We start from the raw sequence: 25716 nt of genomic DNA, 5'->3' as shown, positions 1-25716 counted from the left end.
TGACGTTCGTTTCCGTCTGTCTTTTTACCCTTGTACTACAATTGATGAGACCTTCGATTCTCGTTTAGGTTGTGTCGGCTAAAAATCACTCGATCTTTATTTCGAGTTTTTAGTTGTCTACTGCTTTTCCGAAACTTAGAAAAATCATAACTTCCTTATACGAAGTCAGATTTGGACGTTCTTTTTATGGAAATTATCGGTTTAACGAATACTATGACTTTCGTTTAGATCACTAAAGCTAAAAAGTAGTTTATCGAAAACTCACTTTTTATGTTAAATAGTGTTTGTCGATTTTATCGCGGATCTTCGATTGGTCATAACTTTTTTCGTTATAACTCGGATTTCGATGATGTTTTCGCCTAAATGTTTCTAATGAGATTCTTTACAAATTTCAATAATAAAATTATACTTATTTTGAATTTTATATTTTCGTTAAATTTCAATATTTGACTTTTGTTTGGATTCTCATAAGACTTCCAAAACATTATGAATGATTCTAAACATAGTTTTACTTCATTTCAAGTAAAAACTATATGTTAGAACTCAATACTCAAATTCATATAATATTTAACAATATTATTCATTATAAAACACAATAACTGAACGTGTATGTTACAAATACCTCATCATTTTGAGGATTTCGTCCCCAAAATTATAACGATTAAAACAAATAGGGATATTTCGCTCTTATCTCATTCTTATTTTCCCAAGTATAATTTGGACCTCGATGGTGTTTCCACTTGACAAGCACCAACTCCACTTCTTTATTACGTAGATTAGTCGTTCTTTCGCTTATGATCTCTTCAGTCTCTTCTATATATGTTAACTTATTATCCAGTTTCACATCGGATAATGAAACTGCTTTACCATATATGCTTAAACATTTACACAGATAACTCACATGAAACACATCATGAATACCTATCAAATCTTCAGGCAATTCCAAGCAGTATGTTTGTTTACCAATTCTCTGGATGATTTTGAAACTACCAACAAATCTAGGATTTAGTTTTCCTTTCTTCCCAAATCGCATAACGCCTTTCCATGGAGATACCTTTAGTATTAGGAAATCACCTACCTGGAATTCTATGGGTCGTCTCCTCTTTTCTGAATAGGACTTATGTCGCTCTTGGGCCACTTTCATTCTTTCTTGTACAATTTGAGTCTTATTAGTGGTATCTTAAATCGTTTCATGACTATAACGTCCGCGTTTCCAGGCTAGCCATTATCGTTGATGTAATAGTCTAGGTTAACCTTGTAACTCTTTTTGAAGTATTAGTGATGAAATATTTGAGTATTATGTGAATTATGTGTTTGTTTTCTTAATTATTATAATTTAATGAATTAAGGATAAAATAAGCATCAAAAGTAAAGTGTGAGATAAGCCCAATATCTTTGCTTGAAGATGTAGTGGTTGAAAGAAGGATTTCGGAGATATAAAGAATGCCAAAATCCGAGTTATAACGAAGAAGTTATGACCTGTCGAAGTTTCGCGACAGGACCGACACGACGCTGAATGACGTAAAATGTGAATTTGAGATAGAGCAATATTTAGCCTTAGTGATCTAAAAGAATATTGTAGAGTTCGTTAAATCGAGAGTGTGCATAAAAAGATCGTCCAAATCTGACTTCGTATGCGGAAGTTATGATTTTTCGAAGTAACCCGAAACTCGAATATGAGATCGTGTGATTTGTAGCCAAAGAAATCTAAACGAGAATCGAAGATCTCGTCATTAGTAGTGCAACAATAAAAAGACAGATGAAAATGGACGTCAGATGAAGAAGTTATGAATTTATAACGGAGTTTTCTTGTCCCAGCCTACTAAAAATAAATAATAAAAATAAATTTAAAATTAGCCGACGGAGTCTTAACAAAGGTTGTAGAGCATAGTATCACCTACATGTGGATATAAAGAACATCAAAAACGGAGTTTGTATGAGGAAGATATGAATGTTTGAAGTTTATTAAATATAAATTCGGATATTATCCAAAGGGGGGGGGGGGGGAGTCACCCGACTTATCCGGGTTAGGCCCAGCGTAGCTGAGCATTACGCCCAACGTAATGCGAGGTTCCAGCCCCTATATAAAGGGTGCGAGGGCAACCTACCTTTTTGCTCATTTTCTCTTCTCTCTTTCCCGTTTTACCTCGTTTTTCGTGCAAGAAATATCCCGAAGCCCCGATATCATTCCCGAGACCCGAAGCAAGTCCTGAAGCCCTGAAGATCCCGAGAAGTAAAGTTTCCGAGCCGAAGCTCTGCCTGCGGGAAGCCCAATTTTTGTGAAGATCTCTCAGTTTAACCGAAGCATACTACTTTTACAAGTCGCAATGTTGTCCGATCATCTTCTGATCAAGTGAGTGTGTAACTACTTTCTTCTAATGCATAAATACGAATTATTTACTATGGAATATGTGTTATGTGTTTATATATTGGTGTTAATTTGAAGGGGGTACATCATCTCTTTCAAATGCACGATTTTATACAAGTATCGATTTAACGTACTATGTATATGTGTTATGTGAGTGTATCGATGTTATCTTCTAATCTCATAGATATGATTTATTCTCTATGAAATATGTGTTATGTTTATGTGTCTCATCTTTTATCTGGAATGTGTTTTGAATGAACATACTATACAAGTTTTAAACTATTTATAAAAATGTATATTTTATATACTAAAATGTTGGGTAGAACATGGGTAGATAGTGGTCGTATGATAAAAAGATGAGAGGCCTCAATGTTTTTGATTCAATCATCTAGCGGAGTTTAGATGACGACCAAGGACTTTTCTAGATAGTCCCGTGGAACGCTAGCAGGCTCGCCACCTGTATGTGTTAATGAACTTGGGTGTTCATTCATTGTACTCCATCCTCCTCATGGTTGCCTTATTTGACATATATTGTGGGGAAACCCCCGAATGCATGTGTTGTCGCCCCGATGAAATATTATTAGACTAGGTCCCTTGTGTTAGTTGTTTTAGGGACGTAAAGTGAGAATAACGGGAATGGGTAATTGGGTTATTGTTTGATGAAAATTAATTTAATTATTTATTGTGGGTTGAAAACCTTATATGCTCACCAGGCTCCCAAGCCTGACCCACTCAGTTTCCTTTGTATTACAAGTAGTGGCGCTAGAGCATAAGTTGGATGGCTTGTCAAGATTATTTTTAGATTATAGATCTGTTGTTATATTTAACTGTTTTACGGTCTATTTTGTAATATTTATGCTTTTGGTTTGTTTATCGGAACATGACATCCCGAGTTTTATTATATAATGAAAAATACATTTCTTTAAGAAATGCTTTGGTAAATCTTATTTTATCATATTTTGTTTTGGGAACAAATTTTGCAACTCTTTTAATCAAAGGATTACTCTGAAATTATTTTAAAAGCATAAATTAAATCGGTCTTTTTTGGCGATGATTTTGGGGATGTCACAAGGACCACCAAGGTTTTTCTGTCCTACACAATGTCAACATAATGGAGTATGACATCTACGCTCATATAGTGCTTCATATACCTTAAGTATATTTTCTACTGTTTGGATTGTTCTCTTCTTCTGAACATCTGTCTGGAGATAATAAGTTGTGCTGAGAGTGACACGAAATCTCAATTCATATTCATACTTGCCCAATAATGAGAAGTGTAGCTATTATCACGATCATAAATAATCTTTAGCAGCTCACCATGTCTCGTAATAGTTTCATCCAAGTATACATATGCATATTTCTCTATTGGATATGTTTCACGTATGGCAAGAAAAAGTGCACTCTAGTCAGTCGGTCGACAATTACTCAAATGCTATCATTTTGTCTAACAGTCTTTGACAATTGGAGCATCACTAAACATAAAGCCACAAAATTCTATTTGCCTGTTCCAGTAAAATCATCGGGGGAAAAACATCAGGATATTCTTTAACAACGGGAACATCATATATAGTTTTCTTCCCCTATTTTGAGATATCAACTATATAGATAAGTAGAATACTCCTCCGATAATAGTTTACGAGTTTTTAGGAAAGAGATTCTTTTTAAGATTTTAAGTCTTTGTTTACCGAAGCCATAAAATAGAATCCTTTCTTTCGATAGGGATGCGTACCATCATTTGGTAATACAAGACTTCTGTGCGGTTCTTTGACAATCAATTCATGCCGAGAATAATTTCAAAGTTGGGCAATGAGATAAGAATCAGGTTAGCAAGAAAACTATAACCTTCAATTTCTATGACACAATATCTATAGACTTTACCAACAAGTAATGACACACTTTCCATGGTATTTATGTGAAACGATTGGGTGAGTGCAAAGTAAGCAATTTGAAAAGGATGCGCAATTTCATGAAACACAAAAGAATCTGAGGCATCAGAATCCAATAAGATATGAGCAAGTCTAGAGTTGACGAGAAACGAATCAGTCACAACATTCAGGTCCTCTTGTGCCTCCTCCATGATAATCTGAAATGTACGGCCTTTAACTAAACAATTGTCAAACTCTTCAAACTTCTTATTTGATGGCATTGCTCAAATCTGCACTCGTTCTTCATTCTCTATTGGGCTTTCGATCCTAATCTCTAAGTTAAAGAAAAATCAATTTCTCATTGCAGACTCTTACTCCTTCATGAATTTGGGTTATAAACTCAACCCAAGATAAGGTTTTCACTTTTGCTACAACAACAACTTGAATGGTCATATTCTAATGACCTTTGATTTTATAACGCAGAAGACAGACAATAACCATACTCTTATTTCTATTAGTCAATCACTATCATAGAAGAAACCTTCCTTCTTTTTCTAATGTGATATAATATCTTCATAACTAGTAGCATTTCTACCTAATGGTTGCTTAATCCTTTAATGAAGGTTGTTATACTTTTATCGACGACCTCGACCATCTTCTTCTTCAATCTTTCGACTGAAGTTTCGTCGCTACGCAAGACATGGTTCTCTAAACCAATCAACTCACTTCGCATATTTATAATAGTCGGACTCGATTCTTTATGGCCACTAAGTTCTGAACGAAAATCATCTTCTTAGTCATCACCGAAAAGAAGATAATGACATACTCGAATAAAAACATAATCAATTTCTAGCTTCTTGGTAATCTTGTGACTTTCCCTAATCCAAGTATGAGTCCTATGCTTCCAGTAGTATTGGCCTCTACTATTATTCACACCTACTCATACTCGTCCCAAGTATTGTATCGCAGTTCCCAAGTTACCAAAAAGTTTTCACAAAGCAACTTTTCATACCTGAGTGTGTTCAAACAAATACATACAACAATTTCTCCTAGACTCAACTAAGGATTTCACTTTTCTATCAAACATATATTGGATTTCTTAAATTCATCTTCTAAAATCCTTTTTACGCATATGCTCGATTTAGTATATCCTAATACTTTTCTTAGATCGATAGGAATTTCACTTCCAAATTCTTCATATAAATTCTTCCTCGGGTAGTATCTACTCTGCAAGACACACTACACCAAAATTTATTCTAGCAATGTAGAGATAAACAATTTCCAACTGCCTGTATCATCTTCTAACACATGCAAGTCATCATGCATATTTGTTTATTTCTTTATCCTTCCATGACATCGTCATTCCTGTATATGAGTAAGTCTTCTTCTCATGGGTGTATCTTTTAAGTCTACTTCATAAGAGTCTGTCCTAGAAAGTCCGTATTATAGCTACATCTCAGCATGTTGTACTAGCTTCAACTTGGTTCTCTGTCATTCCTAACTATAACATCTCTTCTCATACACTATTATGAGTGTATATCTTCTTCAATTAAGCATTCTACCTTACTTAGACAAGTAAGTTACTTAGCCCTTTACCACTAAATGACTCAATTCACCATTCTAATCATGTATGTTAAAGTTGGCTTAACACACTATGGAACTTTCATAAAGATGTGATAGAAGTCAAATGTCACTCGGTATTATTAAATACTAAATTTGAGCATCTTGTATAGGGTTACATATCAACTCTTACCATACTACTCGAACTGCATACTACATCCCAATGTTAGGCAAGGTCTTGGCCTATCGAGTCTGAAAACTTCATTGGCCTTTCCTTTGATCTTAATTTAATTCTTCTAAATATTCCACAACATCAATTGTGATACTGTTGAAGTATTGATCACCATCTTGGTTCTTCTGACTTTATAACCAATCACTGCTTCGATCTGGTCAACGGTGGAACAACTTCATGGATTACATTAAAACATTCATCTCGCCCAAATGTGTTTCAAACGCACATCATCCTTCCAAAGATGTTATTATATCATCAAACCTACTTTGAATGCACAATATCACTCTATAGGTATTAATACAATATTTACGATATTGATAGGTACTATTTTACGATATCCCTTGATCGTTTATTTATGAAGTTATCGATGTTAACTATTGTAAGTCTTCTTATCACTTCGAAAGTTTCATGTCAATTCTAATATGGAAATTCTTAGAATTCTGAACATAAAACTTTCTCTTCTAAACCAAGGTCGGCAACAAACCTTAAACCTTCTCAAGTAAAAGCAATATAAGTAAGCAACCTAAGGCATGCTATATCCATTTATCATTTAGCACATATGGGAATATAAGGCATATCTCCTCTAATATTCTAGTGCTTGTGTCCATTTAGGTATTCAACGTAAAATATACTAGATACACATCGTATCATCATTACTTAGCAATCCATGTTTAAGTCTAGAATTTCTCAAAATTTCTAGTTCACTTAAACTATTTCTCTGAATTTAGAATACTAAGGTTTATCACTACCCAATACCCCACTTAAATATTTCCTATGGTTTGTATCCATATACTTACAATGAATCAGTTCATATATTGAACTTCCGACGATTTAAGTCTAAATACCAATATGTGGTATTTAGTTCACTTAAACTACTGCTCTGATACCATGATTGAAAGAACTACACTTTCATATGACTGAGATAACCCCTCTCTAAAATTCATCTACATCATATTACTCCAAAACATGCTACATGCATATTTATAAACAATATTTTACATTGATAATTTTATTACAAAAGACTGGATACAAACCGACTATAAGACTATTACAAAGTATTATGTTTATTACATAACTACCCAGGAAATTGTAGTTTTATACATACATGAACACCAAATACAAAAGTAATAGTATTATCAATTCAAAATCTTCTAACAATATATGACTATATTGGATCGTTATTACCTGCAATGGTTAAACACTGAGAGGGATAAGCGGTGACGCTTAGTGAGTTCAATAATAGATACAATATAACGTTATGCCATATATATACTTCAATATGGCAGAAGCAAAGATGAACAAGGAACAGTAAAGGCATATGTGAATCATGTGACAAACTTTCCATATCAATCAATGATTTGATTCAAAGATATACAATCAATGAGACATAACAATTTACATACTTGATATACATCAATAAAGCTTCAGGCCAAATGACACAGAAGACATACAATTTCTGATTAAACATTTTGGTAGATTTCAGGCTTTCAACCCTATCTAACCTTCTGCCAATGCCATAGGGGTAGACAAGGTTCTAAATGGCGTGAGGCGTGGCGTGGCGGAAAGGCCAAGCCTTAAGCTTAACGAGCCATGGCGTTTTTCAAGGCGTGATATAAGGCGGTGATTTTGTATTAATTTAAAATTATATTACCACATAAATATATATTTATATTAAATATAACTACTTTTTACAAGTGTTAGATTAATAACTAATAACAAAAAGTTAACAAAAACCACAATACTTGTATCTCCGATTTGAAAAGACATAACAAAGAGCAAAAAAAAACTGTGTCTCAAACGAAAAAACATGCACCATAACACGCCATAACGCGCCATGGCGCGCCATATCACGCCTTGCCACACGTCACGCCTAACAGCAACGTTATGAAGCTTTTCGTAACGGCGAATCCATGCCTCACGTCATGGCGCGCCTTTTAGAACACGGGGGGTAGAAGTCATTCTCTTGGGAGACATGTTCTAAACGGCCAGAGGCTACATACCAATACCAATGTGAATCTAAGTCATTTCACTGATCACATGGCCAAAGGTACAGTTTTGCTATCATAAATAGCATAAATAATAACAATAAAAAGCATTTAGCACATATAACACATAACATACAATTATTCCTATATATTGAACTCACCGTGAATTAACCGGAGGTTAAAATAGTAATTTGGGTAGCACTTCTTTACTATAATTAGCTTTCTTGGATGAAAACCGGGAGCTTTCTTGAAAACATGGCCTTGCGACGGTTGAGCTTCAAACAGAAAAGATAAATTTCTCGGGCTATTTGGGCACTTCGAAACGTATTTCGAGTGTTGGGTATGATCCCAGGGCTCCGAGGGGATTAAAAGTGGCTAAAAATAAGCTTTATGGTGTAAAAATGTAAGAAATTCCAAACTTACACGGGAAGGTTCGCACCTCCCTTTTATATGGTGAACTTTGGACCGAGGGGGGGGGGGGGGGGGGGAATGTGGCTCGCATGCGAGGGTGACAGGCGTCGGAAGCGAGGCAAGGACAGGTGGCTCGGTTCGGAAGCCTCCAACGGAAAGACACGCGTCAGTCTCGGATTCGGCCGTGCGAGAGGTTGCGACACGCGGGTCGGACACGGGGCAATTTGCAAGGATTCGGGTGACGTGTCCGAAATCTGACCTTATCCATGCGAGATTTCTCAGTTTTTCTACCCCTATCTTAAAAAATCCACAACTTTCGCATACGAGCTCCGTTTTTTATGTTATTTATATGCACACGTACATGAAATTATGCTCTACAACCTTTGTTTAGATTTCGTCGGCTAATTTTGACTTTATTTTTAATATATTATTTTTAATAGACTGGGACAAGAAAATCCGTTAAAATTTATAACTTCTTCATCCGACGTCCGTTTTTGTCTGTATTTTTACCGTTGTACTACTATTGACGAGACCTTTGATTCTCGTTTAGGTTGTATCGGCTAAAAATCACTCGATATTTATTTCGAGTTTTTAGCTGTCTATTGTTATTCCGAAACTTAGAAAAATAATTACTTCCTCATACGAAGTCAGATTTTGACGTTCTTTTTATGAAAATTATCGGTTTAACGAATACTATGACTTTTGTTTAGATCACTAAATCTAAATAGTAGTTTATCGAAAACTTGTTTTTTACGCTAAATAGTGTTTGCCGGTTTTGTCGCGGATCTTCGATTGATCATAACTTTCTTCGTTATAACTCGGATTTCGGTGATGTTATCGCCTAAATGTTTCTAACGAGATTCTTTACAACTTTCAATAATAAAATTATATTTATTTTGAATTTTATATTTTCATTAAATTTCAATATTTGACTTTTGTTTGGAATATCATAAGACTTCCAAAACATTCTGAATGATTGTAAACATAGTTTTACTTAGTTTTACTTCATTTCAAGTAAAAACTATTTGTTAGAACTCAATACTCAAATTCATATAATATTTCATAATATTATTCATTATAAAACACGATAACTGAACATGTATGTTACACCGAATCCCTCAAACCAAGGCTTTGATACCAACTTGTAACATTCCAAAATTCATGACCAAAAATTTCATTTTAAATTATGTAATTATAAAAACCAAGAGTCTGAAAACATCAATAGTGTCATCCGATATCATAATCAAAACCAATATCTCAATAACCAAAACATGTCATAAGAAAACAATATCAGAGTATAACTCCTAAAGATAACATGTGCAGAAAATCATAGTGTGATGCGCTGTGATCATGATAGTTCCTTTCCTTTAGAAGTAGAAGTATCTGAAACCAAAACTGTAAACCGTAAGCATGAAAATTAGTGAGTTCCCCCATCATACAATATACCATACAATAAAGATACTGCCTAGCATATCCGGGTGCTGGCCTACCCCTTTAGTCTCTTTCAATCGATTACCACCGAGCATATATGGGTGTCGGCCTACCACTACGGTCTCTTTCAACCGGTTACCACCTAACATACCTAGGTGCTAGCCTACCCCTTTGGTCTCTTTCAACCGGATATTGTCTAGCATATTTAGGTGCTGGCTTACCCATTCGGTCTCTTTCAACCGGTTACGGGGACTATTTCACGCTACCAATAACACATAATATCGTAGCATATAAGCACATAAATCACATACTGCCTAACATATATGGGTGCTGGCCTATATGAATCACGATTACTTGTATAAGACCATCTGTAATGCTTGTTACGAACAACGAAACCACGAGGACCATCACAAACCACAGACCGGTATTGGTATACCGGAGACGACCACGAACTTAGAGATAAGGAGAAGAAGAAGACTGGCTGAGAAAGGCAACGGTCGTGGTCTTCCGTCCTCCCCACCACAAATCACCATGACCACGAAGGTCCGGTCTGGTATGCACAGACAACCCTCATGACCATGTAGACCACGAGCCCCTTGGTCGCCGGTATACCGAACGGCCTAAGTTTTGTAGACAAATGACATATTTGGAGACATGCTTTTTGAGATATTTTAGTTTTTATTTTTTTTAAGAGAATTTTGAATTAAATAAATAGATTATTCAAATGTATGAACTTAAATCTTTTAGTTTAAACAATATTTCAAATAGTTTTTGGTAGTATTTTGTGTTATTGTTCACCTCTTAAAAACTCTTAAAAAATTACAACTATTTTTACATAACACTTCCATACAAATAAAAACTATACTTTACGGCTATAAACTATCAACTTACAACTATCAATTTCTTCTTTCCATCTAAGTTTGCCAAATTAAGCAAATCTTTGAGAAAATTGAAATCTTATGACATAAATGAACACTAATTTGGGATAATTTCAATATTATCATCAAATACATAGTAATACATAAAATAAAAAATTATATAATCGAATATATATATTTTTCTTTCTTCATCAATCACATAATCTTAATAGACAAAAGAATGGTAAGGGCATCTCGGAGTAAAATGTGAAATTATTGAACAAAGATGATTAAGTATATAGAACATGAATGATGAAACTCATAAAAAGAAAATAACAAGATAAACATAATTGATATTACTGATTAAAAAACAAATCATGATTTTTAATATTGAACATTTAAGAATTTCTTATTGAAAACGCTATAAATGTGATGCAATATTTAAATTTGGTCTTATAGACATATACGTAGGGTGACATTATGTTTACCCATTTGTTGGGACAAAAACTAATAATTTTTTCATTGTTTAATGCGAAAATAAAATATGGATTATTGGTGGGTGGTTATTGTATTTTTTTTATGTTAGAGGTGGTCGTTATTTAGTTTTGATAAAATTAACGTGTCATTGCAAATATAACTTAAAGGGAATATAAAATTTAATTGTTACGAACTATTTTGAGGGGCCACTTCCACCTATGGCTGAATCATCCAAGTTCATCTTTTGGACCTAACTTAGGGTTGGATTGACACGCCCACTTCCTACTTCAAACCATCTTAATCCTATCTCGCTTTTGATCATAAAAGTGACCATAACCTTTTTGATATAAATGAATGGTATCATGGTTTAATTATATATCCATATACCCCGTGGAGTCATTTATTACAAAATCAAGGATTTAAAGTTATAGAAAAGTATTGTTATCATTTTAAAGAACGTCAAGGCATTGTGAATCCCTAACATCGATTTAGACAAAGGGAAATGGTGAGCCAAACTAGAATCGGACCAAACAAACAGAAACAATGTTACCGGATATGGTTTTGGACTTTTGGTTATCCTTATAAAAGACGATTCGTAAACATGCATTTTAAAAAAGTTTTACGAATGGATTTTTGCGTCACAATTTTATTGGAGATATTCCAAAAGATAATGACGACTCCCGAAGATAAAGTTGACATGTATAATTGTAGATATAATATATTTTTTCCTAGTTTGTGACTTTTGATATTATCCTTTGTAATCTTTGTATATCTTGGACACCTTATTTTGTGAGGTCATACGATTGACTATACGTGATATGTCATGTTAGGTTTTCAACATCAATGTATGAAATTTGAGGCTAGATTTCGAGTAGAAAGGATAAATTTTCAAGGCTATGCATTAGATATTGAACTAATATGTCAGATCAGTTTTCTAATGTTGAGAAAAAGTTTAGAGTTTATATTTTTAGACAATAAAAAACTTACAAAATAATAATAATAATAATAATAATAATATATTATTGTACTATAATGCCATCTTACAATCTCATATCTGATCTTGCTACAAAACATATCTTATTGCGATACAAATCGTTTTTTGGCTTATAAGATTGTAAGATCCTACCATCCCACGATTAGGATCTCGATCTTAATAACAGTGATAAACACTAATCTTTTTTTTTTTTTTTTTTTTTTTTTTTTTTTTTAATATATGAATAATTAAAATATAAATATTTTATTTTAATTTAATTTGTTGTCATTATTTTTTGTCTTCGTCTATTTAGGTAAATAATTTGATACCTTCTCAACATGTAGATTTAAACTAGATGAGTGTCCGCACAAAACGGTAACAACAAATAACTTTTTTTAGCGAATAGTTTTTTATGGGGAAATAATTATTAGATTTTATTATTAGTTATTATATATTAAAAAATTACAACTTTTAAATAAAATATTTATGTTTATACTTTATGCATATATTTCATGTTTATACTATTGATGTAAATTAACTAATATTGGTCTTTAGTTTAAGAAATGTAAATTAATTTATATACATTAATTTAATATTTTAAAATTTTTATGTTGTTCCAAATTGAATTTCTTAATTACTTTTTCTTTAATTCTATTATTCAAACTTTTGACAAATATTAATGAATTATTTATGCATAATTGATCTGTGCATAAAGGGTTGTAACTTATACTTCTTAAAGTTCAAGATATAACTAATATACTTGGCATTCGCATGCTAATCAAAATCTATAGAAATTCCAAATTAAATATCAATGATACGCACAAGTGCAAAAAGACTAAAAAGTATCTTCAAGAAGAAAGCCTCTGCTACGGTTATCTTACAAAGAAGTTGATAACAAAACAATATAGTAACATTTATTACACTACATATCTTATCATAAATTTATAACTAAAGATGCATATATTTTAACATTTTCACTTGTTTCGTCCCGAAAAACATTAAGACTAAGTCGCCATGTTAACTTCTGAAGATATGTGTATATTTTTAAGTTATGTTTGACACGCTACAACTAACTGATAAATTAATTTATTTTTTGAGTTTTTTCCTCATAAATTATCATGTTTGATAAACCAAAAAACAGATAATAAACTATCTTTTCAAAAAGTTATGTTGAGTAGTTTTTTAGGAGATTTTAAAATTTTCCCGAATATATCCTTAATTAATTATAAAAAACATATTCTTCTAAATATCATTTTATGACATTTTATATCTTTCAACCAACTTATCAACTAGTTTTTACCAAACATCATTTTTTTTATCAGTTAGCTTATAAAATGTCATTTTTATTCCTTTTCATTTTCAAACTTTTAGGCAATGTTTTGAAAATCGGACTGGAGACTGAACCAGCCATGTTACTGGTTCGATGGTTCAACTGATCCAATCGGTCGGATCAGTCTCAAAAACCAAAAAAACTGAATGATATCATAATTACATTATTATTAATAATTACATTATTATTAACTTTAATTATATAAAATATAAAAAATACAAAAAATATATTTTTTTTAAATTCCCGGTTTTGGCCGGTTTTACTAGTTCAACTGGACTGGTTTTTACCGATTCGACCGGTATTTGCCGGTTCACATGAATACAATTTTTTGGCCTTTAAGAATCTGATCCGGGACCAGTTCCCAGTTGAACCGGTCAAACCGACTGGTTTGGTCCGGTTTTCAAAACATGGCTTTACATTTAACCCATGTAGTATATATAATATGATTTCCTTATAGTTATCACCCTCAACTTTATAAAATGTCAATTTGACCCCCTTAGTTTTGAACTTTATAAAATATCACTTTCATCCTAATTTTTTAAACTTTAGTGTTTAGCCCATCTACCAAAAATTAACATCTTTTAATTTTGTAAAATATCACTTTAAACCATTCAACTTTAAAATTTGTAAAATATCATTTTCACACCATCAACGTTCTAATCTTTCTTGCTTAACATGTATAATATATAATATGTTTTTTTCTCTAATAATTTTCGTTTGTTAACTTAAAAAGCTAATTTATTACGTACTTATTTTTATGTATGCGTCGTTATAAATTCGAGATACTCAACGTTTCGATATAAAGTTAGAACTTTTGTTCGCTATTTTTTTTTAAAACTTACTTTTTTCATTTACATGTTGGTATAAATTCGAGTTTGTTTATAGTTCGATATAAATTTTTATATTTTCTTGTTTATTTTTTTGTAGGTTTTCTACATATGAATCAGGTCGCATACATTATGTTTTTTTATTGTTTAAACGTTCATTTGTTAACACTAAAAAAAATAATTTTACTTATTTATTTTTATTTACATGTAAGAATAAATTCGAGTTTTTTAGGTTTTGGCATACATTTTGTTTACATTTTCATATTTATTTTTATATATGCAATCGTACATATCAGTAAATATAATACGTCATAAATTTGAACATTAATGGATTAATTATTTTCAATATTCAACTTTATTCATTTTAGGGGTGTTTGGGATTGCGGTTGAAAATAACTTATTTGCTTATTAGCTTTCTGAAAAGCTAATAAGTCAAAAAAAGTGTTTGGCAAATTTAAAAGCACTTTTCAGAATGACTTTTCCATAAGCTTCAATAAGCATTTTTTAATAAGCATGGAAAACGTGGCTTTTTGAAACTGCTTATGGCTTTTCAGCCAAAATAACTTCAAAAAGCACTTTTTAAGCCAAACACTTTTTAACTTATTAACTTATTGACTGTAAAAGCTTATCCAAGCACTTTTTAAATTTTTTTTTTACCACACCACTATAAGTAAATAACTACTTTTATCAGAAATCACTTTTCTAATTAAAAAAAAACTCCCACACACCCTCTTATTAACATGAACCGGGATGGAACGAACGCCCAAACTCCGCCTGCAAACAAAAAGAAGTAAAGAACCCTAAAGGATCAAAATTCACACACACACATACACACATATCATCTCATCATCATCATCATCATCGATGGCTTTGGCTATATCCAACGTCTTTCAAATTCCCAATTCTCGTTTGTGTGCCAAGAAGAGTATCTTCGTTCATAGCTCGCTTTCCAATTTCTCTCCATCCTTCGTAAGGTAAAATAGCTTTGGAATTGCGTTTCGTGTTGTGCATTCATAATTTCTCCACAGCATGTATCTATAACAAACATTTTTCGAACACTCTCAACTTTTTGTTGGTGTATCTTTTATACGTTTTTCCTTTAATTCCGATTTGAGAAAAGGTTTTGATTGGTATAAGCTGATTATATTGACACGATTTCTAAATTGTAGATTTTCTAAATGTCGCTTGAGTCAAAAGATAGTTTGCGCTGCTTCCTCAGCTGCTGGAAGTTCTAGTTCAGACAACGAGTTAAATCCCTATGAGGCAAGTATATTTATTTATTATCTAGTACTGTATTCCACAGAGTAGCTGTTAAGAACTTGTAACCTTTTTCAAGTATTCTCTATCCTTTTCATCCAGTGATTGAAATGAAAGTAATCAAAAGGCATACTCCACAGGTTCTCGGCGTGAACCCCATTGAGGGATTTGATATGGTGAAGGCAGCTTACACAAGAAAACGCAGGGATGCTGAAAGAAGGGGGGATGAGGCGACTGCTGCTCTTGTATGTCCCATCTCTCTCTTTTATGTGCTTTCTTTTTATTCAAATTGAGTTCAACGAATAGGTGATTAGCAATTTACCATACAAGAATTAAGAATATGCATCTTTCATCGATCATGAACAATTGGGTTTGAATTTAAACATATCATTTTTCAGTTGGAGAAAGCATATGACAAACTCATGATGGCACAATTAACAAATCGAAAGAAGGGTGTGACATTTGGTTCATTTCAGGTACATCGTATATCTTTGAGCTAGTTGACATGTTGCTTCGTTTCCAAGTTCCAACTCTACTTATTGTATTTCAATGAGAAATGTAGGTTTCAAAGGACATTAAATATGCCGATAAGCAACCAATTATCCCATGGGGCCCAAGGTATTATTACACTTTTACAATACCCAAAGTAATTTTCCACTAGTTCTTTACAATGTGCTCTGTGATAATTGGTGCGTATTTTCATTTTCTCAGGTTCACCAAGTCTGAGGAGAAGGACATAAGGATAAACATGGCAATATCAGCTGCATTTGTAAGTGTACAAATAGCTTAACTTGTTTTGTTACTTGGCTTAATCACTTAATAGTATATAACATGTATTCTTTTTTATATAACATCTTTGCTTTTATTTCTGCAGATTGCTTGGATTGTAGTTGCACGAAGTGCTGATTGGAAGCCTGTGCAGTTTTTATCCTTTGTATTTGTATATAGAATCTTTGAGAAGTTAAAAGCATTTGAACCACCTGTTTCCACCACATTTACAGTAAAGACAAAACACACTGTTTTTTCATTATTTCAAATACCATATGCTTTTGTTTTTATAGTTTTATTTTTTACTTACAGTTGAGCTTATTTGGGTGTAGGAAGAAGGTGAAGATGAAGGACGCATGATGCGAATGGGGAAACGGTTGCTTCGTTCTCTTGCACTGTCTTTTGGATGTATAGCTATTGCATCCTTGGTATGTCATATATTTATGACATTTGTTTTAATGAAAACATCTTTTTTTTTTTTACTCGAAATTTAAAAAAAAAATCCTTTTCTATCTCAGGGATATACTGGGATTGTGAATTTGATCGAATTTATTAGTGGTTATGTCCCTATTGCCTTGTATAACAACCAGGTATGATTATGATTTATGAATGATAATTCCTTTTGTACATGATTCTATGTATGTGTTTTTCAGAAAATATTGAAGAAAAGTGTTACAGACCATATATGTCTAAAATGCCCTTGGAGGATATGAGACTGATATAAGTTGTATGAATGTGCAGGAAGTGATTGTGACAGCTGTAACTTCTTTGAGTTTGTATTTCATGGCCTCATATTACAGATGAGTTGAAACTATTTTTGTTGTTGAGGAAGGGTGTGATTTTATCAGGAATCAAATTTTGTAGAAGTCTTAAATTATAAATGTATTGGTTCTATATGCTAAAAGGAATGATGATGACATCTGATGAATTGATGCAATAGTGATTTGTACCATAAGCAATGTACATTGTACTTTGCTTTGAATTCGGGTGTCCGGGTAACTATCGATTTAATTGTACACCCTAGCTTTTAAGCTCCAAATCAATTTGATCCCTTTAAACCTGCTTACCATAAATTGATTTCCAACCTAAATCTACATGTTATTTTCGATTTTATCCCAAGGCAAAAATGAAGTATGATATTCCACTTGAAGTTCTTACATAAACCTTACTAGCAAAATGCCCTTAAAACAGAAGTTCTTACATAAACTTCAAATATGACGAGGATCATGATTTGATTCTTTTATGCTCGCTTCCATCCTCCTATTCAAATCTCAGAGAAACTATCTTCAATGTAATCCATGGAATAAACAGAAGAACAACGACTCAAAGAAAGATGACAATCCATCTTCAAAATATGCTTGTGATAATGTCTTCAATGGAGAAGTTCTTGTGGGTGTCGATATCAACAATGAATGGGCTCTTGATTCAATGTGAACATATCACATGTGACCTCACAAAGATTGGCTCACCACTTTTGAACCAATTCACGATGTTAGTTTAGTTCTTGGCTTTGATGATTCTCAATGCAAGATTGATGGCATTGATTAAGAGGTTCCTAGAATGAGCTTCGTGGAGATTTATTTTTCACTACTATTTTTTAGAACATTCAAAATGTTATATGCCTTATAAATGATTCCATGCTCCATGAGAGAACCAAGCACATTAAAGTTAGAAATCACTACATCTGAGATGCCATTGCTTTAGATTAGGGGTGGTAAATCGGACCATTGTGTCGTGTTTTTATCTGACACGACAAGACAATGTTTTATGTAACATGAAAACGATATGATGTCGTGTTTTTTTTTAACTAACACGAAAACGAATCGATTAAAAAACAACAAACACAACACGACAAAGATAAAATAAAATAAAATTTTGTTTATTTAATTAATACCTAATCATATATAACACGACAAACGCGACAGAAAAAAGCTAAATCGTATCAATTTCGTGTCGAATTTTGAACACGAACACGACATCGTGTTTCTTACACTTGACACAGACACAAACACGAATTTGAATTTCAATTTCGTCCCAATTTTGTTTCGTTTCGTGGATTTTTATCGTGTCGTATTATCAATTATCACCCCTATTCTAGATAGGTTAACAAGATGAGTACAAATGACAATCCCACCCACATGATGATAAGTTGCTTCTAGTATCAAAGTTTGAATTTTGTTCAAGCTTGATTAGTATTCAAGTTGAAGTCCCTAGTAACTTTTGGCACTAGTATTTTTCAATATCTCAAGAAGATTCGAAGTTCTATCATTGAAGATGGAATTCATCTCCAAGTTTTTTTGCACAAGGGGTGCTTACGTGGTTTCCAAGATAACTAAATCTATGACATTATTTCCTTTTATTTAGAAGTTTTAGGATCATCAGGATTCTTTGTACAAAGCTATAAATAAAGTTTTTTTTTTTTTTTTTTTTTTTCTAGTCATAGTTTTCTTTATTTCATTGTCTCCTATCTCTCCCTTGTATTGTTAACTACAACGAGTACAACAACAATAGCCTGTAAAACCTTTCTTCTTTCATTGATTTTATTAATACAAGAAGCCATGCCTTGTGGTTACCCAATTCTCGTGTTCTTGGTCGATTTTATTGCTTCTTTTGTTCATCATATTCATAATATGCTTAATGATAACTTTAATAAAACTCACACCTATGTGACAAACGAACAAATCCCCCACTGATGAGCTAATTTCAAAATAAGTATTAGCCAACAGATGAGGTGTGAAACAAGTTCTTCAGCTTCTAAACAAGGCTGTATCCTGCAGCCTTTTTTATATTATGTTTCTCCATTAACCTCCTGACCTCTGTTGCATCATCCCATTGTTCAATGTCAGCATACATATTATGCAACAACACATACGCTGTAGAGCTTTCAGGTTCAAGCTTTATCAATGCTTCAGCTGCAACACGCGCTAACTTAACATCATTATGCACTTTACAAGCACCCAACAAAGCACCCCACACTGCCTTATCAGGTTCAATTTTCATCCCTCTAATTACATCCATAGCCTCCTCAAGATGTCCATTTCTACCCAAAATATCCACAAGGGTAGCAAAATGTTCTACCCTTGGTTCGATTCCAAATTCATCAACCATGGATTTAAAATGCATACGCCCTTCTTCAACTAAACCAGTATTAGCACATGCATTTAGAACAGATATAAATGTTATATATGTTGGCTTCACTAACTCTTCCTTCATTAAACCGAAAAGTTGTAACGCGCTTGTTGCATACCCATGAGACGCGTATCCACCAATCATAGCATTCCAGGAAATTACATCTTTATATGATTTCATTTCCTCAAAGATAGCCATAGCCTGTGTTATAGCTCCACACCTTGCATACATGGTGATAAGGGAGTTGTTTAATGGAACATCTGGTGTCATAATCTTTATCACCTTTTGGTGTATTTGTATGCCTAGTTGGATATCAGTAAGTTCAGAACAAGCACTAAGAATGGAAGACAATGTGTGTCGATCTGGTTTCTCTCCTTCCATTTGCATGTTTATGAATAGCTCTATTGCTGTTTTATAGTTTTTGTTTTTCTCATGAGCAGATATGATGGAGTTCCATGAAACCTGGTTTCTTTCAGGCATTTTATCGAACAACTCGTGTGCAATTTCTAGTTTACCTGTCTCACCAAACCCTGAGATTAATGAATTCCATGTATATACATCGGGGTTTGGCATTTTTTTGAACAAATTAGAAGCTTCTTCCATTTCAGACATTTCTATGTAACCATTTATCATTGTATTCCAAGAACATGTGTCTCTTTCCATCATCTCATCGAATAGAACCCTAGCAGAGAGAATGTCCCTAGCTTTCACATAGCACATGATCATAGAATTCCATGAAACCACGTTTCTTTTAAATTTCACAGCTCTTCCATGATCATGGTGAGATGGAATTCGATCAAAAATGTTTCTAGCATCTTTGATCCTTCCTTTCCTTCCATACCCAGCAATCAAAGTGTTGTAAGCATGCACCTTATCCATTATTGTATCATTCTCAAATGAAGTATCGAGCAGAATCTTTTCAGCTTCATCTAATTCCCCATTATGAATAAGACCTGACACAAGTGCACTAAGAGAAGCAGCATCTCGCTCAGGCATTTTCTTGAAAAACTCAACGGCATTCTTCAAATCACCATTCTGTAAGAACCCTGTAACCATAGCATTCCAAGAAACAGGATTTCGATTTGGCGCCTGAGTAAAGAGCCTCAAAGCTTCATTCATCTTTCCGTTCTTTGCGTACCCACTAATAATCGTATTCCAAGAAACTAAATCTCTACATGGCATTTCGTCAAACAAGATCCTTCCCTCATTTAAACAACGACAACCAACGTATCCGGAAATCATTGTGTTCCATGACACGGTATCTCTTTCAGGCATTTCATCGAACAGTTGTCGTGCTTTCACTATCTCCCTCCGTCTCACGTATCCACTCAGCATTGAATTCCAGGTTACCGTGTTTCTCTGTTTTGATTTGTCGAACAACATCCTTGCGTCATCCAATTTACTGTTTCGAATCAAGTTTATGATTTTGTTATTTAGTATGCGGATGTTGGAGGCAACCCCAGGCAATATTTTTGAATAAGGTCTGCTAAGCTGCAGTTCGGGTAATAGAATTTTGCGAAAAGTGGACGTTAATCTGCTCCATGTCTTTACCATGGCTAATGGCTTGCTCTATTATCGTTTTCCTTCCATCAACAAAAAGATTGGCCGTTCGATTACACCGACGGCTGCGGTGCTTTCATTCTTTGGCCGAACTTGAATTAGATCAAGGTTGAAGGCAATATATGAACGAATCTTTTATTTTTTTTCTTCTTTAAAACTTGTTTTAATAGTCCAAATGTATTATCTAAATTTGGAATCGAATCATTTAAATACTTAGGAGAACTCAACTTTTGGAGTGCCTAGCCAAATTTAATCGAGGTCCATTGTTAATAAAAAAATATATATAATCATATAAAATTCTGAAAATTTAAAGTATTTTTAGGTTTTTTAGTAAAAAAAATGTCTATAGAAACTATTTAATCTAAAATTGAATACCAAAGACGAGGTTTTTAACAAAAATGTGAATATTTGGAGAATTTTTTAGCATAAATATGGTGGACCCATTTTCAAGTTGGGTCCATGCAACCCACTAAACGGGCTAACTCTACTACCAGTGTCTCGCTAATGCTGTGTTCGGACTTATAAACCATGACATTTTAGGTTTGGCCCACAAGCAATGTCAACATGTCATTATTGAATAGATTTCATTGTATTTCTGTAATCGGACAGAAAATATGTATGACAGTTTGGATTATAATAAAACATCTCTCTAGTTTGTCACTTGATTAACCGATCATTTTATTGGCATCTTTATTGCTGTGTGTTTTATCAATTTTTTATTCCTAACTATTGCTTTAATAACAAAGCTTCATTCATTGCTTTAACCGTAACGATCAATCGATATGAATCATAATAACTTCACTTTGGCAGACACCAACCCTTATTTGGAGTTCCCCTACAAATGCCTCAAAATAGAATTAATAACATTCCTACCATCTGACGAAAGATTAGATACATCAAAAGCAGTTCCACTAATAGTCTAATACTCACAATTTAACCCGGCAAAAAATCCCTCTTGGTGTTGATTGAAATCAAATTATCGATTTGATTTAGACATATAGTTTGTAATAAATAATCTTATATTTTGATTAATAAAAAAATGTTAAAAGATGCTGAAATACTTAAAATACAATGTATTTTTATAAGTTTTTTTAGTAATTACACCATTATGTTTTATCATTGTAATTATGTAACTGTGTAGAAAGTAGATATAATTACTTCTTTTTAATACGTTAAAACAAATTAAAGACCGAATTAATAAAATGATAAATATATACTAAAAGACTTTTGACCTAACCGTATGAAGAGTTGATGGATAAGTGTCTTTTAGCCAACGATTCTAGTCCGGTTATGAATGAAAGTCTAGATTTAGAACTAAAGTAGTATGTGTAAGTCGTTCTAATAAATAAATAAATACAAGCATTATAATTTTTATGTATTTTATCATCTAAAGAATTACAAAGTTCACAACATTTGTGGTTTTGTCAAATGTTATTTGAAAGAGATTTTTTTTTGTGTGACCGTTTTTGTAGGTTGACCAATTTGTAAATTAGACGGTGTAGATTTAGAAATAAAGTAAGTTTAATAAATAAATAAATAAAATGATAAATATATACATTATAATTTTTCTATATTTTATCCTCTAAAGAATTACAAAGTTCACATCATTTGTGGTTTTGTCAAATATCATTTGAAAGAGAAGAAAACATTTTCGTGTGGGTTTGATTACCGTTTTTGTAGTTTGACCCATTTGTAAATTAGACGAGGCAACATAATTCCACTTTCTGCAGATACGTATGATTTCGGAAGATCAGCAAAGAAAAATCAAGAAACCACCAAACCAATTAAAGTAAGAAAAAGATTGTCGTTCCAATTCCCTTCCAGATTTTGTTGGGATCTTTTGTTTTTCTTCCAAAAACCCTTTTCATAATCAACGCATGGCTCCCCAAACATAATAATGCTTCATGCAATTATACATTGGAAAAACCTGAAAATCTCATTTCCAATCTCCTCGCCATTCTGTTAAATTATATTCCAAGAGGATGAAATTGAACGCGTTTTCTCGGTTTAGATTTGGATTGATTCTTTTATTATCTCTTAATCATAATCCACGAACAGCTTCGTCTGCGGAATCTAAAGAAGCGTATGTAACTCTTTTATATGGAGATGAATTCATGTTAGGAGCACGTGTTCTTGGGAAGTCTATTCGGGATACCAGATCCACCAAAGACATGGTCGTTTTGGTCTCTGATGGCGTTTCTGACTACGCCAAGAGTCTTCTCCAGGTTTCCCTTCAACATTATTCATAGATTTTATATTCTTGTTGCAATAATCACCATGCAGTTTCTGTATATGAATTATGTGTGTTTTTTGTCATAATAATTTATCAAACTCTTGTTCCTTCCTTAGTTTTGGCTTATCTTGTTTATATGATTATCTTTGTAGGCAGATGGTTGGATTGTGAATCAAATAAGTCTACTAGAGAACCCTAATCAAGTTCGGCCAACAAGGTTTTGGGGTGTATACACAAAGCTCAAGATATTCAACATGACCAATTACGACAAAGGTGGTTTTCCAACTCTTCTTTTAATGATGAACACATTTATCGATTTATCAACCCTTTAGATATTTTTATGAATTAATGCAGTCGTGTATCTTGATGCTGATACAATCGTAGTCAAGAACATAGATATTCTATTCAAATGTGGAAAATTTTGTGCTAACTTAAAACATTCAGAAAGGCTCAACTCCGGTGTTATGGTAGTAGAACCATCTGAAAAACTTTTCAAAGACATGATTAGCAAAGTTACCACATTATTTTCATATACAGGAGGTAAATATACAATTATTTCCATTATCCATAATCAGTGAGTTATGTGATAAAAGTTTCCTCAATGCTTTTCTTGTTTCTTTTAATAGGTGATCAGGGTTTCTTGAATGCCTATTATTCTGGATTCCCAAGTGCACGTGTTTTTGACCCTACCATTTCTAGACCAGTTGCGGAAATGGAAAGACTTTCTACTATTTACAATGCAGATGTTGGACTTTACATGATTGCTAACAAGGTAAAAACTAAAAAAGTATTGATTTAAGCAATCATATTAATATCTTGATTCATTTTATTGTTGGTTGTAACAGTGGATGGTAGATGAGAAAGAAATTAGTGTTATACACTATACACTTGGACCTCTAAAACCATGGGATTGGTGGACATCTTGGCTTTTAAAACCTGTAGATATATGGCAGGATGTTAGAGAACATCTAGAAGAATCTCTTCCAGGAACAGGAGGAGGCAGAAATCCCCATGATGATCTTTTAGTCAAATTTCTTTTCTGGTTTCCAGTTTTCATTTTACTCTTCTGTTACTATCGATCTTTTCTTCTGGTAATTAGACTTTCATTTCCTTTTCATAAAATTTATATTCATCATCTAAATTAACTGGGATCATTTTTGTTATTATATATATAGACGCGTTCTTTATGCGATCACGCTAGACATATATACTACAAATTTAGATCAGGGGGTGCGCTTGCTTATTCTGCAGTATCTTCATCTACCATTAACTCTAATCAACAGGTTTAATTAGTTCTGCATTATTCTCTTTAATTATAAATCAATACGATTTAATTCAGATTTATTTTATTTTATTTATAATATGTTAAAAGGTTGTGGGTTGTGATCGTGTGTAGTTCTCTAATGGTGCACACTCCATGGTGCCTGGTTTTCTTGGTGGAATTTCTGTAGTAATATGTTTCATGGTTGCGGTGGTGTCACTTGGATTTGGTATTTCGGTTGTGCCTAGGCAAGTGAAGCCATGGACTGGGTTGCTTTTGATGTATGAGTGGATTTTTACAATTTTTTTCCTACTTTTTGGATTTTATTTGCACATAATTTACAAATGGGGAAAGATGGTGGCAAATCAAACAGGAAACCCACGTCCAGGAGCTTCAGATTATGATTCTGAAAAAGGTTTTGTTTCTAACTATCATGATCCGAAATCATAGTAAATAAATTAAATGGCGTTAAATTATTAAAAATAAACTTTGAATGTATTTGGTTTTAATGTAGGTCATCAGAGGGTATCTTGTGATGTTGCACCATGGTACTATGGGTCAGTGATGGCGTTTTTGGCTGTTGCTGCCCCTTTAGCACCTGGTCTTTTTGGGATTACGGCTTTATTTTTGAGGTATATATTGAAAGGGTTTTACTTTTGTGAAAGTGCTATAGTTTTGGAACTTAATGGTTTCTGGTGTTGTTTTGACATTTATAGGTTCAGTTTGATGGGTGTTGGAGGTTTAATTTTTGCATGTTTCATGACGTATGCCTCGGAACATTTAGCAATCAAGTCATTCATGCGAGGCCTTGAAGATAGAGATGGATCAAGGGCAAGGAACATATGTTATTTATGCTGCTAATTAATTAGATTTTTCATAAACAAAAATGTAATTTGTTTATTTGTAGGTTTTCATAACGACAATGTGTTTCGATTGATGTTTAACTTTTGATTGTCGAACAAATATGAGTTTAAAGTTGACAAGAGCTATTTTAGCTATAATGTAGAATTGGTTGTACATGAAGCTCCATCATATTCATGTATCTCATTTGTTGGAAAAAGTCGGACACGAACATGGTAATGGTAATCAAGAACTTGAATGTCGAATTGGGTCGTGTGATTTCGACCCTCTTTTTGCCTGGGTATCAGGAAATTTACTCGGGATAATCCAATCAGAATGTAAATTTTTAGTT

At 33.1% G+C, this 25716-nt stretch overlaps 3 protein-coding genes across 3 annotated transcripts; 2 read left to right on the top strand and 1 right to left on the bottom strand.

The window, feature by feature from the left end:
- Positions 1 to 15064: 15064 nt before the first annotated feature.
- On the top strand, positions 15065 to 17380 carry CJD1 (Chloroplast J-like domain 1). The gene is made up of 10 exons (XM_078981508.1): positions 15065 to 15290; positions 15486 to 15579; positions 15714 to 15818; positions 15972 to 16049; positions 16136 to 16191; positions 16285 to 16342; positions 16448 to 16573; positions 16674 to 16769; positions 16860 to 16931; positions 17083 to 17380. The coding sequence occupies exons 1-10, from the start codon at positions 15181 to 15183 to the stop codon at positions 17143 to 17145; spliced, it is 858 nt and encodes a 285-aa protein (XP_078837634.1). The 5' UTR covers positions 15065 to 15180; the 3' UTR covers positions 17146 to 17380.
- Positions 17381 to 18849: 1469 nt separating this feature from the next.
- Positions 18850 to 21180, bottom strand: MEF9 (mitochondrial editing factor 9). The gene has a single exon (XM_078981507.1). It carries the CDS (start codon positions 21022 to 21024, stop codon positions 19096 to 19098), a length of 1929 nt encoding a protein of 642 aa, XP_078837633.1. The 5' UTR covers positions 21025 to 21180; the 3' UTR covers positions 18850 to 19095.
- Positions 21181 to 22659: 1479 nt separating this feature from the next.
- Positions 22660 to 25504, top strand: LOC145029310 (inositol phosphorylceramide glucuronosyltransferase 1-like). The gene is made up of 9 exons (XM_078977887.1): positions 22660 to 23255; positions 23416 to 23536; positions 23618 to 23803; positions 23890 to 24035; positions 24109 to 24354; positions 24439 to 24546; positions 24660 to 24939; positions 25039 to 25156; positions 25241 to 25504. The coding sequence occupies exons 1-9, from the start codon at positions 23013 to 23015 to the stop codon at positions 25383 to 25385; spliced, it is 1593 nt and encodes a 530-aa protein (XP_078834013.1). The 5' UTR covers positions 22660 to 23012; the 3' UTR covers positions 25386 to 25504.
- The last annotated feature ends 212 nt before the right edge of the window (positions 25505 to 25716 follow it).

Source organism: Lactuca saligna, chromosome 2 (genome assembly GCF_052625555.1).
Source record: "Lactuca saligna cultivar CGN05327 chromosome 2, ASM5262555v1, whole genome shotgun sequence".
Taxonomy (NCBI): Eukaryota; Viridiplantae; Streptophyta; class Magnoliopsida; order Asterales; family Asteraceae; genus Lactuca; species Lactuca saligna.
Note: the sequence above shows the minus strand (reverse complement) of the source record. Positions and strands in the feature narration are given on the sequence as shown.